Here is a 16,831-nt window from a genome sequence, read left to right on the forward strand (position 1 = left end):
GTAAACAAACCTGTACGTCTCTAAAAACACACCTTCCATTCTTGATGTATTTGATTGACTGTAGATATTAAAATTGAGTAGCACAAAATAGCACTAGCGCAGCTAATTTCCCTCTCTTAATTGTCTCCTTCCTATTATGCTGGAATTCAAATGTGACTGACACTCCTGTTTTAGATTAACATTATTAGTTTGCACAGCAGGTGACCAAAGGAACTGATGGGAAGATTTCCCTTATTTTAACCCTAAATAAAGGATGTTATCTAATATGAAATAAAAGAATATGGAGATCCATAATTACCCTTGAATTGGAACTTTACATAGAAACCAAAGCAGAAAAAAATCTTGCTTTCTTTAAATATAATGAGTTTTAGTCAAAGTAGATCATTAGGTCTTTTCTAATGTTACATTTTCACAAGATGCTGTAACACGTTGTGATTAGTTCTCAATCAGTGAAAGTTTTGCCATTAAGATATATAGAGAAAAAAAATCAAGAACCAAATTTAAATTCCCTTTTCAGGTCTTAATAAAAATCACAGCTTCAGCATCAAAAGGAACATATTTGTGCCCTTCCAGCTTTCAGGCTAATGCCTGCTCATGTCAGGTGCCAACACTCCCTGTACAGGATGGAGAAAGACACTGTACCTCCTGGTATGGAACAGAACTTAAAACCATTCTCAGAATACCTGACCAAGCAGCCAGTATAACAGCTAGCTCTGTGTATGCAATTTGGAAAGATAATATACACTTCTTTTATTGTAACATCGGCTTCTTTTTTTATTTTTATTTTGGGTGATGCTTTTCATGGAAAGGGCACTGAACAGAAGAGCAGTTTAATCCATTTTCATTTTATTCGTAGCGTCCACGGTAACTGCAAACCAGCTACTGAAAGATGGGGGGAAACATTTTGGGGTTACAGTCCATGGAACAGAGGAAAGTATGGTAAAAGAAATCGGTTGAAACCAGCGCTAGGTCCTACTCCATTTAATTTATTTTCAACTACTTCTAACTTCTTCCTTACTGGAAGCCTTTAAAGAAGTAACAAGCCACTTATTGTGGAACAAGAACTGTCATCTCATTTAGGGAGGGAAGATTAATTAGCAATTAATTATATTGCTCACAAGCATCATGTTTCTTGGGAGTGCCCAGTCTGGGACAGCAGATAAACCAGTGATAAAACCAAAAATATCAGCGGGGGAGAGCTAGAATTACACAGAAATTACTTGGTTCATCCTACTTAGTTTTACTTATGATCATAGACATACCCAACTGAGAGCCAAAAAGCAACTCCGGAGACCTCAGAACTTCTTTTCTGCAAGCAAGCATTGCCTTTTGTCAATGTATGGATTTATTCCAGACTAAGGGTGACTTCTGTGGAAATAATGCCAAGTACTTACTGGTCAGAACTGATGTCTGAAAAGAGAGGAGAAACTATCACATTCCAGACGCACACAATGTTTTCATACTGAAAAATAAGCTGTGCTTGACCCTACCCCAGAATAGACTAATCTTACCTACAGCTAAAGCAAAGGAGGAAGAAGTCTGATTTCACACGTGCTTTTCCATACCTAAGAGCAGAAATTTTAGCTTGACGATGACCTACGTTTTATGCCTAGCTGGGGAGAAGTCACATTCCAAACCAAAGCCCCTCAGATAATAGCAGTATGTTACAGGTCTAAAAGCATACGCAGTTCCCAAGTTTCCAAAGGTTTTGCAGCTGACATTAACCAGACCTCTCTGGAGCTCTTTGTGGGAACGGGCAGGTATTAGCACAGCACCTGCAGAAGTGGGGAAAACCACACAGCAAGCCTTCCCGAGGCAGTCATCTGCACAGTCCGGAGCAGCCCTTGCTAACTTTATGACTCTCTCCTCAGCACCAAGCATCAGTTAATATTGACTCCTTACCCAACTCCACCTGCTATGTCCTATCTGGCATTTTAAATACCTCCCTATGTTACAGTCTTAAAGGCAGTTTGTTCTAAATGCAGGAGAGTTGCTTAGTGTATTAATTTGGGTTAGAGAAAACTACTTCCTCACCAACAAAACAAATTTACATTACAATGTGCAGCTGATTATAACCAATGGCCCTTACAAAACAATTTAAGATTCAATAAAACAAAGCATTGTCTTCACTGATGGCTTTGTATCAGCATAACTAATTACCTCAATCAGGAAGCTCAAAAAGATAATGAACTTGATTTATTACAAATACAAGGGCTTGCCCCCTTATAAAAATTACTTGTTCTACAGTTCAGGACACATATTGATTTATAGCACTGCCTGTAATTCTCTTATTTTTTACTTTATCATTTAATAATAGGTGGAAAATGAATTAAAAGCAAAGCAGAGCAAGACACATTTCCAATATAAATGTATTCAATTCCACAGCAATACTCATACACTACCTATACGCTAGTATTTCACTAATATTAAAGATACAAAACTATTTTGAAAAACATGCAGAGAGTAAAAGATTAATTTGGCTAAGATTACAGGAAGAGTGACTATTCTTGCCCTTCTCATGTGTGACTGCTCATTATTTAGCAATACCTGACATGTGTTGCTGAGACCAACTGAACACAATTCAAATTCTGTTCAGCTAGGAGTAACTGAGAGTGTCATAAAAAAAATCTCTGAAGATAGATTATGAATCAGTTATGGCACAGGATCACAGGGGCGGGGGCTGGGAGGACCAGAAAGAGACTCAATCTGTTTGGAGTTGGTGGTTGACAAGTATCCTAACATCTTTGCTGCAAAGCCGCTTTACAAAGCACTTTTCTCTCTCCTGACCCTTGCATCACCCATCCTTTACCTCATCTAAGGGCAGTTAATGGACAGATAGAGCACTTAAGGTTTACAGATTTATTGCCCTACATTCAAACTATACAATACAGTTACAAATTTTTACAGTACATATCTTAAATAAACACAAAACCCATTCATGTCTGATCTACTTACACTATGAGTAAATTGCTTAAGACTTTCATCTACTTGAAGTCCTCCAAGTTTGTCCAGACAAGATGAGTGCCACAGATTCCCCCTTGCTGCATATTTATGATGCAGATCTTTGAGGAACCCTCAGGTGCGTTTCTGTATATTTTGCTGCATGGGTGAAGGAAGAACCAGCATGTCACAGATCAAAGGAAACATTTTTTTGTAGTTCACTGGTAACCAGCAACATTCTTTGGCTTAAGTTTTTTGGAGTTATCACTGGAGCCCCAGGGTGTCCAAGGAGACTGTCACACATCTTCATGAGTATTAGTACAGTTTCTCTGTCAGTTATTATAGTGTTAATGATTATTATTATTATTATTGCATCGATATTTGCAGAAGACAGATTATGGGCAAGATGAGAATATTTTCAACAGGAAGAATGCTGTCAGAAACTGCAAGAACTGCTTGATATAACTTCAACTCTGAGCTCAGCTAAAACAAATCGTATTCCTCAGGGAAATGCAACAAATGGATTAACATCAAATAAAGACACTTGACAGCCAGGTTCGTATTACAGCTGCTTGTGCTGACCAGCACAGTCGCTGTGACACCATGTTCCCCCTGTTTTAATATATCCTCACACCGTCTCATCTCACACTTAACACTCATATTTCTCTGAGCAGAAACCATCTCATTCCTGTGTTTATGAATACAATAGCTGTGCCTGGCGACTCTTAAGTGCTACCACAGTACAAATAACAAGGAAGAGATGCATCTGATCATGACTCATGGCAGAGAGTTGAACAACATAATCAAATCTCTGCATCAAAGTCAATGGAATATCTTATTCTGGAGCTAGGGTTTTTCCTATTGTGTTGTCATGATTAATATCTTCTTGGTACAAACCTTCTTTCACACGAAATACCTTTTTTAGCCACTCATCAATTCTCATACCTTGCAGTTATTACCACAACTATGCAAAATGGGAGTAAGAATAGCATTTTTACTGGCACTTTTGTCAAATAATCTCTTTCTAGCAAGCATTTCTTCCGAGCCCAGTAACACACAGAGAAAGTCCCAGAATTCAGATTACTGCAGTTTGGAAGGTATCCATCAAAAGATTACTGAAAGAAATCTGCTTTAGTTCAGGAGGGCCACATGTGGGACTGACCTCTGCTATATTCTATAACCACTCACCAATGACCAGGCACCAAACCCCGCTTCTGCACAGCTGCAGAAAACCAGCATGCTACTATAGCAATTAGAGATCAGAAAGAATGGGATACCTACCAATATAACACAGGCTTCTAAGGCATTTAATCACACTTAGATAGCTCGAATAGCTCTCTGATGGCCTGCGAGAAATTTGGGAATCTTTAAAAGTCTTTGAAATCTGACATCATACTACTTACTCACGGATGTCTGAAACTGCATACATAATTTTTAAAGACTGCTGATTAAGATTGATTATTTTCTTTTTGGGATTTTTAACTCACATGATTGGTTTCATACTTAAATGCCTTTCCAATACAGGTGCCCTCATTCTATGAAGTGAGCCATCTGGAGCTCTGTTTTTCTTTTTCTAATCCACAGTATTAGAGGTCAGGCACAGACAAGCACTCAGGGGAGGACTTGGAATAAAATAAAAAAGAACGAGAAATATAAATTCAAACACAATCAGACATAACAGAGGAATTCTCATCCACAAAATGAAATTCCACTATTTTACACAAAAAGAAACCATTAACTATTAGATATTCATTGGTTAAATCTGGGTTATATACAGAACCATTATGGCAGTGACAGTAGTGCTACAGAGCAACTCTTAGTGGCATCATGAAAATTATTCCAACCTGCAAAACTCTTAATTGAGTTTATGTTTCAGAAGGAATATTTGGTTTAAACAGATTTTTTTATGTTAAAGCTTATATTTTAAAAAGGTACCTCCTCTGCTGCTTCAGAGAAGCATTAAGACCGGAAGCTCACTCTTCCAGGCATTTATTTTGTAATAATCATTTAATTTCGTATTTTGTTATGTTTGACAGCTCTCATGGGGAGCTAAACACTCTCCTCTGCAGCTACTGTGATTACTGAGAGAAAAATATGAAATAACTTTGAAAATGATAGATCAGCTTCACTGGCAGTCTGGTTCTGCTGAGCTCAGCAAAGAGGAAGGGCTGCCGTCACTCCTAGAGGCTATTCTGACTAGCATTTGCTGGCAAAAGTCCCTAAAGGACCATTTGCCATTCAGTGGGGTGGGGGATAATCAATCATGTGCACACATGGGTACTGCCAAGTCCTTCCCAGTTCCCAAAAACTTCAAAGAGGAGAAACTGTCATAAGTAAGATTTAAGAGTTCAGTATGCCAACTTTACCTGCTGTGGAGCCCTCAGTACAGAAGCACTTCATCAGAGGAGGCAAAAAGTCTCCATGCAAACAGGAAGAGGAGAAAACTGAACAGATAAAAGAACTTATCTTTTATAGTCAGAATATTATGGTTACAGTCACAGAAGCATGGTCAACATTACCAAGCACTGCAGGTTAACTATACTGAAAAGATACGTCTACAAAAGGCTTAGCAAGAAGGGGGGTGTAGGGAAGGTGCACGTGGGGTGGGAGTGGGTGTGTGTCAAATATACACAAGAGATGTGTGCACACTGAGCTCATATCTTCAAAACTGCTGCTACAGGTCTATTTAACTTATTACTACAGAAACGCATAAACATTGTAAGCCATTCCAAATAGGAGATGCATGGCAGAGCAGCCTATGTTTCAATAAAACATGCAGTTTCCCTCAATCAGATCTGAAAGAGACAGATCAAAGAGAAAGCATTTAAAATTAAATGCAAGACCTGACTCTGATTTGAGGAAAGCAAAAAACAAATGCATATTGCAAAAAGATAGGTATATATCTTTTACATGTATATAGATATTGCAAAGTTAGAGCTTCATTGGCTTAGCCTGTCCTGTTACGTGCACCCATTCCCACCCACACAATTTTGTTTTTCTGTAAAATGCACCCTTGAAGGCATCAGCTTGCATAGAAGGGCAACAGCCGCTCTGTTCTGGGTCAGAGCAGATGCAGTACATACCATCATAATTGTCTGTATGTGATGCTTTCTCAAGAATACTCATAAAGCTTTTTTTTCTCTCCTTTTTCCCCCTTTTCCTTTGCCACTTCTACAGAAAGGATGGCTGTGCATGCTCCTGGCACAATCAGAATTTTCTGCCTCTATGGTACTGGCCAAGGAGTAAGGTGATCCTAAATGAGTACACCCTACAGTTTAACTATTACAGTCTCATCTTCCTTCCCCTTCCCACTATTAATCACATATTTTTAAGTGACATCTAGTATTTAGACAATACTCATTCTTAGACATGGAGCATGGAAATCTTCACTTAGCTGAAACTAGTAATACTGGTATCAGTGAAATGTTTGGGTTTATAATACAGTGCTCTACCTTCTAGCACAGCACTGGATCTTGAAGTGAGCAACAGTGGGTTTTGTTTATCACCAAATGTTCAGTTTAGATTTTAGGTTTAATTTGGGTCATGGAATGGAAGAAAAAATACTTTGCTTCCAGAGGAAGCACAGTATAACTGGTCACACCTTCTGTGAAGACAATGCAAAACAAGATCTCCTGTTCAACAATAAAAAATTCTAACCTAAACTGTAAGCCCCAGCCAGGTGAGAAACAGATCTGCTCACTGGCACTGTTTATAAATCTTCACAGGATGGGAAGGGTTTTGGGTTGGTTTTACAGTGGCTTACGTTTTGTTGATACCAACCACTCCTTCACCCCCATTTCTATGCAGTTGTACAGCTATCTTCCTGAAACAGCAGTACAGCTGTTCCTTTTGCACAGATACTACAAAATTGGTCTTGTAAACAGAGAAGACTTCTTCTGTATCTAACAATAAACCAGTAATGTTTTATTCATTCCTGTCCTGTTCCTGTGAAAAGTTGTCAATAGTAGGGGTCAACACATGGATCAGATCTCTACAACACAGCCTCATCATCTATAAAGCAGAGTTTCAGCACACAGACCCTATTAGCTTGGTTATCCAAGCTAATGGCACAAGAAAAATAGTATAAATATCAGTAATATTAAAATACTATTTTTTTAAATGAACTTTACCTACCAGTGTGAAACCAGCAGCACCATGGATTGAAAAATTTTATTACTTGCAAATAATTTGTCTTCCAGCTTCTTTTGCCTTGTGTTTCTCAGTAGTAATCAGCTCAAAGCCAGCATGAGATCTGCTCTGAACTTGTGTCAGACTCCTCTACAAACCACACTTGCACCACACACAGCAACTGAGATTACTCCGAAAAAGAAGTCGCTATACATTTACTATGAGGTTCAAGGGTAGAGGAAGCAAGCCCACAGTGCACTTGGTACAGTCACTGCAGTCAGCTGTATAACTAGGACCGGTAATGCACACAGGCCATAACATCACTTTTCTTCCACATGAGCATTTAGCTGAGAGGACATTTTATGGGGACGGGGGGTGGGGAAGAAAGGAAGGGAAAAAATTAAAAGAAAAAGAAAGCAAGCAGCAGCATTGGCATGAGTCCATTAATCTAGCAACAGCCTCCCTACAAGCCCTCAAATGTCTTCCAGTGTCCTCTGCCTCAGGGGCAGCAAAAGCCAGCAGCCACTGCACAGGACTGAGGCAGGAGATGACCTTGTATCAATTATAACCCAACAGACCTTCAAATTATCCCCAACCATTCAGAACCAGGCAGCCAAGCCCCAATTTAAAACAAACAAACAAAACCAACCCAATGCCCCCACCAAAAACACAACCAAAAAACCTCTTTACAATTGAACTTTCCCTTCCACTTACATGACTCTTTCCACTGCTTTTTTGTAGTTCTAGAGGTTGAGGAATACTGTCCCATTGTGCTCCACCTGACACAAATAGGCAGCCTTCACTCCAGCACTCTACAAAATTAAGTGAGCTAGCACTGAGACTCCTTCCTCACAAAATTACAGTGTTGGTTTAAATGCTACTAATAAAAATATCTTGGAGTTTTCCATAAAAACAACTGTTATGCAGAAGAAATGTTTTCTTTGTGAATTGATCCCTATTGCTCCCATCCTAGAGAACAAACAGTATGCTCTTCTCCCAACCTGATCACAAACTTCCAGAATACATTGTATCATTCTCTTCTACTTAATTAGCAAAATAACATTTTTTGTTATTATTTTGACAAACCACAGAGCAATATAAACGTCACTGCCATTCGGCACTCCACACACATATCCACAGATAGGATCTGGTACACAATGTTACAGCAAACCATCTAAATCCCATCCATCTTTGCCCTAAGATTCCAGCTAACATCTCAATATTGGTTTTTTGCCTGGAAGTTCAGTTCAATTTCCTTTGAATTTAATCACTTTTTCATTACAGATAAATTTTAATCATTATCTTCATTTTTATTAAAGTGCTTATTAAGCTGCATCTCTCCTTTAAAAAAACAGTTTGTTTTCTTTCTCCTGAAGCAAATTCTTAACATTTAAAAAAAAGAACACATTTCCTAATATGCTTTATCTCCCTAGAAGGGCCTGAATTATTTGATCAAGCAAAAAAAAAAAAAAAAGTCTACAAAAATCCACAGCTCTCCTGCACTTTAATGGCTGTTGCACCAGGAAATTATCTATCAACTCTAAATGTAGACTAGATGAGCCTACAACACCGCAAACGGTATTTAAGAGCAAACAAACCTTCCCTTTGCTCCAGAAAATTTCACAGTTCTAGGGTCTCAGTGCTTATTCTGTTAACTTTTAATATGGTGCATACTAAAGGAGAAAAAAAAAAACTCTACTGAAAATTTAGATGACATCAACCTCGACACTCCTGAGCCATTAGGTCTCACTAGTCTTCCTAGGAATATTAGAATGAAAAAAACCACAAATGCTTTACGTGGGGTTTCATGGCTGATCTGACAGTTTGACTTTCATGAAAACTCAACTCACTTGTGAGTTAGGTTTTTAAGGAATTTAGAGGATGACAGGTACCTGTGTTGTATTTGTGATTACGATAATCAGATGGCACTCTCATAAGGCCCCTGAAAGAATACTGACATTCTGGATCACCTTTTCATTTTTTGTCTGCATATCTCATCCTTTGCAGTATTTGGTCTGTTAAACTGTTTTCAGCATCTGAGTTCAAATACTCTGCTACAAGATTAAAGGTGACACTTTCAAAAAACAATTTCAATGGGCCTCAATTTCCTAGGCACTCAAAAGAAAATAATTAAATGGGTGGAATTGTTATTGTGGGATTTAGTGGACTATTTGCTTGTTCATTCCTTGCACAGAGATTTCTACAAATACATATTTCCTTATTATCTGCATTACAGGAGTATCCAAAGTCTCGGGCAGGGTTGGGTTTCTGTGTGCAAACAGAAAAATGCGTTTCCTGCCCTGTAAGAGTTCACAGCATTGGCAATAATCTTGCTGTGAGTTCCATGTGTGCCAAAACCTGAACCTCTAAAGATGCCACAGTAACACTGCAGACTACTATGAACTAAATACAGAAATAAACATTTTTTGTATACACTGTTATGTAGCTGTTGATCGATAATGACATCCTGGTCACTAATGAACTTGGCTTGACTAAAAACTGCCTACCTAGAGATGAATGGAGGGTAAAAACTTAGTCCTTCATGAAGTCTGGAGATACAGGTGACATTCCTTCCTACAATCACGATAATACTAAATGGTAACATGTTAGGAGCCTGTGGTAACTAGCTGGGTAAGTCTATGAAAATCAATTGCACAGCCTGGTATCTGAGCAAGGAGGTTTTATTTCCAATGGCTTTGGTACTTCAGTCTCTTTTACTCACGGATGCCAGTGATACAAATTTTTCATTAGAAGGCATTTCCTTCTGTGGCATCTCAAGTCATTTATTTTTAGAAGTCCAGTGCCAACAAGTAAAACATATCTAAATGCATCAATTAACTTTTTGAACAACGTAACATCACACAGTTCCTTCCAGATCATCACACGTGGCCTGACGTACTTTACCCTAGCTCCAAACCTGCTAGGGAAATGCTTTTTAAGAGATACCTGCAGAAGACTGGGAATAAGCAAAGTCCCTTCTGGATCACCTATGTATAAATACAGATGTAGATGATCTACACAGATAGAAAAACAAAAAAAGAAACAACATTTTAGAGTGGGGATTTCCCAACTGTGACCATGCAGGGTCCACACATTATTCAATGTGAACCTAAAGAGTTGCTTATTCCTTGTTTGCAACTTCTGCCTCAGACACTTGATCCAAAATTCTGGATATGTCCCTTCAACTCTGCTGTTATCTAATGGTCGGTGAGAAAAATGAGTTTGTGAATTGAGCCTGAAACCTTAAACCAACTCACTATAATTCAGGAAAGATATTTATATAACCTCTCCAAGGACTGGTTTAAACTTTCCTCTACTCCCAGTCCTTGGACATAACCAGCAGCAAGGCTACAGAATCACTAGGCTGTAACTGGACGTAAAGAAAGGTGATAAAGCTGAAGCTTTTAAGATGGGGATCTGAGACTATGAACCTAATGCTGAAGCCTTTTCTCATGTGACCAGTTATAGTGGAATTAACAGAATTACTTACACAAGTCAGAACTCCAGCATCAAGGTTATAAAGATTATCCTGCTCTGGGATGCTCTGGGTAACATGTTGTTTTACAAGTATGCTCCTTTAGATAACAATTATTCAACATAAATATGCAGAAAAATCAGACTGTATTAATTAGAATTCACAGAAAGCATATGCAGAGACAGAAAGATGAATGTGGTATGAATAAAATACAGTGTGAAGGAAGTGGTCTCTGTGTTCATCCTAATAATGACAACTATTTTTGTACTTGAATTTTAAATAAAGTCTATTATAATAAGTGTTTAATCGTGGTAAAGGTATATAATTATCTTCAAAGGTTTACGTGGCACAGGTTTGAGCTGAAATTCTGGACTCTGTTCACACAGGTGTCTGGGAAGGCCAACTATGGACTGCTTGACAGCTCTGTCAGTGATAGTAAGAAGTTAGCATTCTGCACTGCATTCCAAAGAGCTGAAAAATCAAATCCATGTGATTTATTGGCCCCATACAGCCATTAAATAAGGTGACTTATCAAATATGCCTAATATTATACTAATATGCCATGTATTGCCATGACAAGGATCCTCAAGTTGTTCTTCACTTATTATGAATTTATGGAACAGTCAGAAATTGCTTCCTAATAGGACACTATCACTCATTTTAATTATGAACCAAATCCTGTACCCCCTGCTACCCTGACAAAAAAAGAAGTTAGGAACTGTTTTACTTGTATATGGAATGAATATTATTTAGATATATTTAGATACCCTCAAAAGTAAAAAAGGCAAGAAATCCCTTCAGGAAGCCTCTTCTGGTTAGGAAGCTTATTCTAGATTCTGTGGAAACAATCAGGAATAATGCTAAAATTATACAATTACTGCACTGTACTACATTCTCTTGTTATCATACCCATTTACAAACGGCCATAGAAGAAAAGTTAAGCAGACCTATGGGACGCAACTACAAATGACCATCAAGTCATTTTAATACCTTCACACAGCATCTGAAGCTACAAAAATAATTCACCATGACCTAACACCCTTGCTACACCTTTGTTTCCATTTTCTTAACTCTATTTCTAGATTTAAGAGGTGTAAATTTGGCTGAAAAAAGAATACTCCTCACTGCATTTGAAGTATGAAGTAGTTAAATGAATCCAGGAAGGTATATGAGAATACACATCCAAACTTGTGAGCACTCGTTATTTTTGTTCTGAAAACTCACATCATTCATATTAATTCCTCTCACAAAATTTACCACATATATTCTGGTTTTGATGACAACTATCTGTTATAACTGCAATACATACCATTACTTTCATATAGCGTAGAACGTTGCATGTCTAACTTTAGATAGGCAGATTTCATTAATTGTAAAATAATCTAAAAAGTACATTAGTTTACCAGCTTAATTGGTGTTAATATCTAAATTACACAGTAATTATGAAAAGAGAAAATGTTAAGATATCGCTTTTACAATGGAAACCTAATAGTTCATTTAGATACTGAAAACCAACATTCACTTTCTTATCAATTTTTGGTGCGTTTCAAAGCATGCGTCCTGGTCCAGTGCTCTAAAGTTCCTCTTGCACACACGGCTGCCACCAGTACCTGCTTTTCTGTATCACATTGACAACCAGACTGCATTCACTTATTTGCATGCTATTGTGTAGACATGTACATAAAGCATCGACAAAGTCTGTGAAAACAAAACAGTGCAAAAAAGAAAAAAATAAAGGTGCCATCCAGCCACAAAGAAATATCAAAATGTGACAGCAGTCAAGCAGAATAATGCAACCTCAAGGAATCCAGCCCACGCTGCTTTACGATACACAAACTGATTATCTGTTAAAGACTGGTGGTTCATTCAAGACAAGGGGTCAGTCTCCATCCAACAGCCTGTCCCGCAAGAACCACTGCCTGGCAGCAATAACTGTATGGACAGAGACTCTTCTACCCACTCACCTCCAGAAGTGACTTCTTCAGAACTGGGTTGAGGAACATTGGCAGGACAATGTGGGGAAGCTTGCATTGCTGCTGCCCTTGCTATACCTGTCCTGTGGAGAAATAGAGGACTTAATTTCCAGGGCTGTCAGTCAGCACCTTCCACATTACAAGTGAAGGAAAAAGAAATTAATTTGACAATGCCTGTTTTGAGTGAGTACATTTTGGGGTGTAGTGAAGAACCTCCATTCTCTACTGAAGCATCTGGGTTACTTTGACACCTTCTGTGGAGTTTCATTTGTCTGCCCAGCCCCCAAGCTGGATTCTTTGGTTTATGAGTTGATGATGCTCTGCCAGTTCGCTATATAGCGAGCTGGGATGTGGCCACAGAATAAACTAAACACAGAAATCATGTTTAAAGTAATCTCTCAGCTTTGATGTGGACAAGTACTTGCCACTGGGTAACTCTCTCCCTTCTACCTCCCTTTCAAAATGGCAAGTTTCTTAGTCTGCTCTTTATACATTTCCTTAACAGAAACCATTACCATGTGAATTACCTAACAAAGAAGCAGTTCCTTTGCTTCTCCTGTCCTGCTCATTCCACTAAGGCATTTTATTTTACTTCCACATTAGTCTAAATAGGGTTACCACAAGAATCAATCCTAAAAAAGGCAACTTTTAAAGGAAAGAAGGAAAATTCCACTATCCTCATGGTTTCCAGCTAGGATGATGGTTTTTCAGCCCCCAGTTTTTAGTGTGACACATACAAATAATTTGTATATACCAAAGTGCAGTCCATTACAGAGACAGACCAAAAAAACCTGAGAATAAATCATTCTTTTGACTGTGGTGATGAATGCAATGTCTTACAATTTCAAAAACAATTCTCTGAAGCCTTACTAAAACAAGTGGGTGTGTTTCTAGAAGTGATGTGTACCTTCCAGGTGTACCACGATGGTTTCTTTTGGAGGAAATGTCAAGTTTAAACAGAGAGGATTGGAAACTAATGACCAACCATTTTATTCTGGTGGGAGTTTACACTGAATACTGATGTTCACAGGCAGGAACAATTTCCAGTAACTAATTGGAAGCATAACAGCCTTCATTGCATTTACCTAACTTTGGTCAACAGCAATGTTAATCCTGCAAGCGAATTGAGAGGCAAGACAAAGCCTATATATGAGAGATTTATAAATAATTCAGAACTGCTGAAAAGCATGGAAAGCAAGCCAAGAAAATTATGATTATAAAAATATGGCAGAGGAACTCTATTAGGGAAAAAAACAAAACACACCCAGCTTCTATTGTACGAATTACTTAAGCTCAATCTTTCAGCTGGGTGTATGCTAAAGAGTATATACAGGGGTAAATAGAATTGTTCAGTTATTTGGCCAAAACAGACTTATGCATCACCCACTTCCTGAACAAAGGTGCCAGACAGGGCATTTTCTTAGTTTTTATTTTTATGTTTTTATTTGCCACTATATACTGCTTTTGTCTTCACAAAATTCCCAATTTCCAACATCTTAACCACTCCAAAGCAACAAAACATTTTGTCTCTGAATTATCTAGTACTTTGGACTCTGATTATGGTTGTCTATGGGCTATGATTATAAACAGACTTTGGCCAGAATATTTGCATAAGGTATCTCCAAAAGAAATACTGTTTCATCACATATAAAACCATATTTAACAAACCTAGTATTTAAACATAAAATAAGATACAGCAGGTTGGCTCCAAGAAATAAGACAATGATTAATTCTGTCCTGAGCACTACAGAAAGTGAACAGAACATCTAAGTAATTATTCTAAGCATCAACATGAATTTTAGTAAATCTGCTCCTTTTCTTTATGTGACAAATACTAAGAGTACCAGAAAGAACCAAAATCCTCACAGAACCCTGATGACCTTAAGTTTTACATACTGCCTAAACCCCTCTCAGAGTCCCCAAAAAGCTGCCCCAAAAAGACCATGACACATATATAATCTAGATATTACAGTAAGAATGCACAGATATCACTGACAGTTTTCTCTACAGACAAAGAATTTTTTACACTTTGAAATGTTTGGGGATAGCTTCTAATAATCCTTGGAAGGACTGGCATTAGTGGAAACAGGTGTTAACCAAAACCACAACTGTTAATGCATTTACCCTCCCTCAAATGCAAACTGGTAAAAGCTACAACTAGGGGCAGGGGGAGCTTCAACTGCAAGCAAGTCACAGTATGGATTTTTGTTTGTTTACTTCAGTAATCTACAAAAGCATCAAATGCCAAACATTTCACACTTTGAGAGTAACCTACATTTGTTTCAAAAGCAAGCTTTAAGCATTAAAAAATGAGCACCTTATGCATTAAATGCTTCAAAGAGCCTTTCCTTTGCCCACATTCTCCAGATTTTCTCCCCACTTTTAAGAACTATTGTTCTTAAAGCTCCCCTACAGTCTATGTTGACCTATGTACTGCAGACAGTTTAAGAGGCAATTTAATCTTACAAGTTATTTCTAAAAGGTAGGATCACTTTCACTGTCTGGGACAGTATTTAATGGAATAAAAAAAAAATAAATTATTTTGCCACAGGAGACGTGTTCCAGAGATTCGCCCAAATCAAACAAAAGCTTTTCCATGATAGAAAGCATATGCTAGCTTTAGAATGAACTCACATCCTGCCGCTGTATCCAGGCTAGAATATCCCCTATTCTTCCTTGTTTGAATATTGGGTAGAATCTGTCATATACATAAAGACTACAATATAACTCCTGAACTTGATCCCAGACCCACCAGAAATTTTCCTGCGAGTCCTCTGGAAATCACTGGGTTTTCTACAGTTCATTTTCCCTTTAAGAAATGAAGAAAACCTACCTTTCAGTTTCCACAATTGGAAAAAGAAAATGTGAGAAGTCCATTGTGTGGACCTTTAGATGAATGAATCCATGCATCTATAGCTGCAGTAGTGGATTTCTCACCTCCATGTTTCATCCAGTGAAAACATGCAGGTGGTGCTTGAACATAACGATTCCTGTTTCCTGCACATGTGAACACCTGGGTCCCTCAAACCAACATATAGCTGGTGAAGAAAACCAAGCCTGACAATTTGTACCTACAGTTGAATCATGTTAGTCATTCCTGCTAGGGAGCCCATACTTACATTTCAGCATCCAGACATGATGTTGCTAGTACCTGAACCTCAATGGATAGTCTCCACAGAAAAAAACGACAGTTTCAATATACTATATGCAATGGCTTTGTAAGAATCTATGACTTTTTTATGCAAGAGAGAAAGAATATTGATTTCTTTCAAGTCCACTGCACACTAAATGCAATTCCCACTGTTGCTATTTGAGGTATTAGGTAAAAACGCCATCTTTCTCACTAAGAAAAGAATCAGCAAGTCTTTCATGAAGCAGAAATGTCTGAAGTTCTTTGGTATATTTCAAACAATCTTGACAGCTGGAGGTAGCCAAAAACTTACATTGATTCCTGAAAAAAAGATACAGAAAATTCACTTTGGTGCCATGCAAGTTTAGTGTATATTCACTGTGCAATGTGAGCTGCAAGAATTGCTAGTCTAAAAATGTCCATACTGATATAACAAACAAGACTAATTCTGTGCTTCACCTCTCAGTTACTAAGGGAAGACAAGAAATGGCTGTAAAACAACCGAAAAATGCCATCTGTGAGCATCTAGATGGAGCCTGAGAAACTTCAGGAGGTTCAACAAGAAGTGCAGAATTCTGCACTTGGGGCACAAGAGCTCCACATATCTGGCTGAAAAGCAGCTAGCGACCAGCTGGAAATGACCTAGGGTCATCCTGGATTCTAGGCAGAGCATTGGCCAACAGCGGGCTCACATCAGCGAACCACATTCTGGGCTAACACTACAAAGAATGTGGGCAGCAGAAAGAGGGAAATCACTCTGCTCATCACTGGTGAGGCCACACTTCAAACACCATGTCCAGCTTCTCATCTCCCCCAGCTGAAGTGGAGAAATTGGATAAAATCCAGCAAAGTCCTAAGCACCTACAAAGCTGGTCAGGTGCATAGGACATTTGCAGACACTGAGGGAACTGGGGGTGTTTAACCCGGTGAAGAGAAGGCTAAGGGCAATTTAACAGCCATTTATAACTACTTCACAGGGATCACAGAGACAATGGAGCAAACCACTTCGCAGTGGCACATGTTGTTGTAAGGTCAAAAGCAACTGAGTAGCAGCTTGGGAGGTTCCGACTGGCTACTTAGAAAGGCTTTTTCTCTAGAAGGGCGGCACAGAACTGGAAAGGTTATCCAAAGAGGTTGTGCAATCGCCATCCTTGGAGGTTTTCAAGACAGCTACACAAATCCACA

General features: G+C 38.4%; 1 protein-coding gene across 7 annotated transcripts in view; it reads right to left on the reverse strand.

Moving 5' to 3' along the window:
* Nucleotides 1–16,831, reverse strand: part of PPP2R2C (protein phosphatase 2 regulatory subunit Bgamma) — a 207,442-nt gene that overhangs the window by 112,507 nt on the left and 78,104 nt on the right. For 2 of the 7 annotated variants that reach the window (XM_056360930.1, XM_056360919.1), the window contains exon 2: nt 12,508–12,599. The exons of the other annotated variants lie outside the window; for them this stretch is intronic. In XM_056360930.1, coding sequence (XP_056216905.1) covers nt 12,508–12,574 — 67 coding nt within the window. In that variant the 5' untranslated portion in view covers nt 12,575–12,599. The remainder of the gene's footprint in view (nt 1–12,507; nt 12,600–16,831) is intronic. 7 annotated transcript variants of the gene reach the window in all.

The sequence above is a fragment of the Falco biarmicus genome, chromosome 1, assembly GCF_023638135.1.
Source record: "Falco biarmicus isolate bFalBia1 chromosome 1, bFalBia1.pri, whole genome shotgun sequence".
Classification (NCBI taxonomy): domain Eukaryota; kingdom Metazoa; phylum Chordata; class Aves; order Falconiformes; family Falconidae; genus Falco; species Falco biarmicus.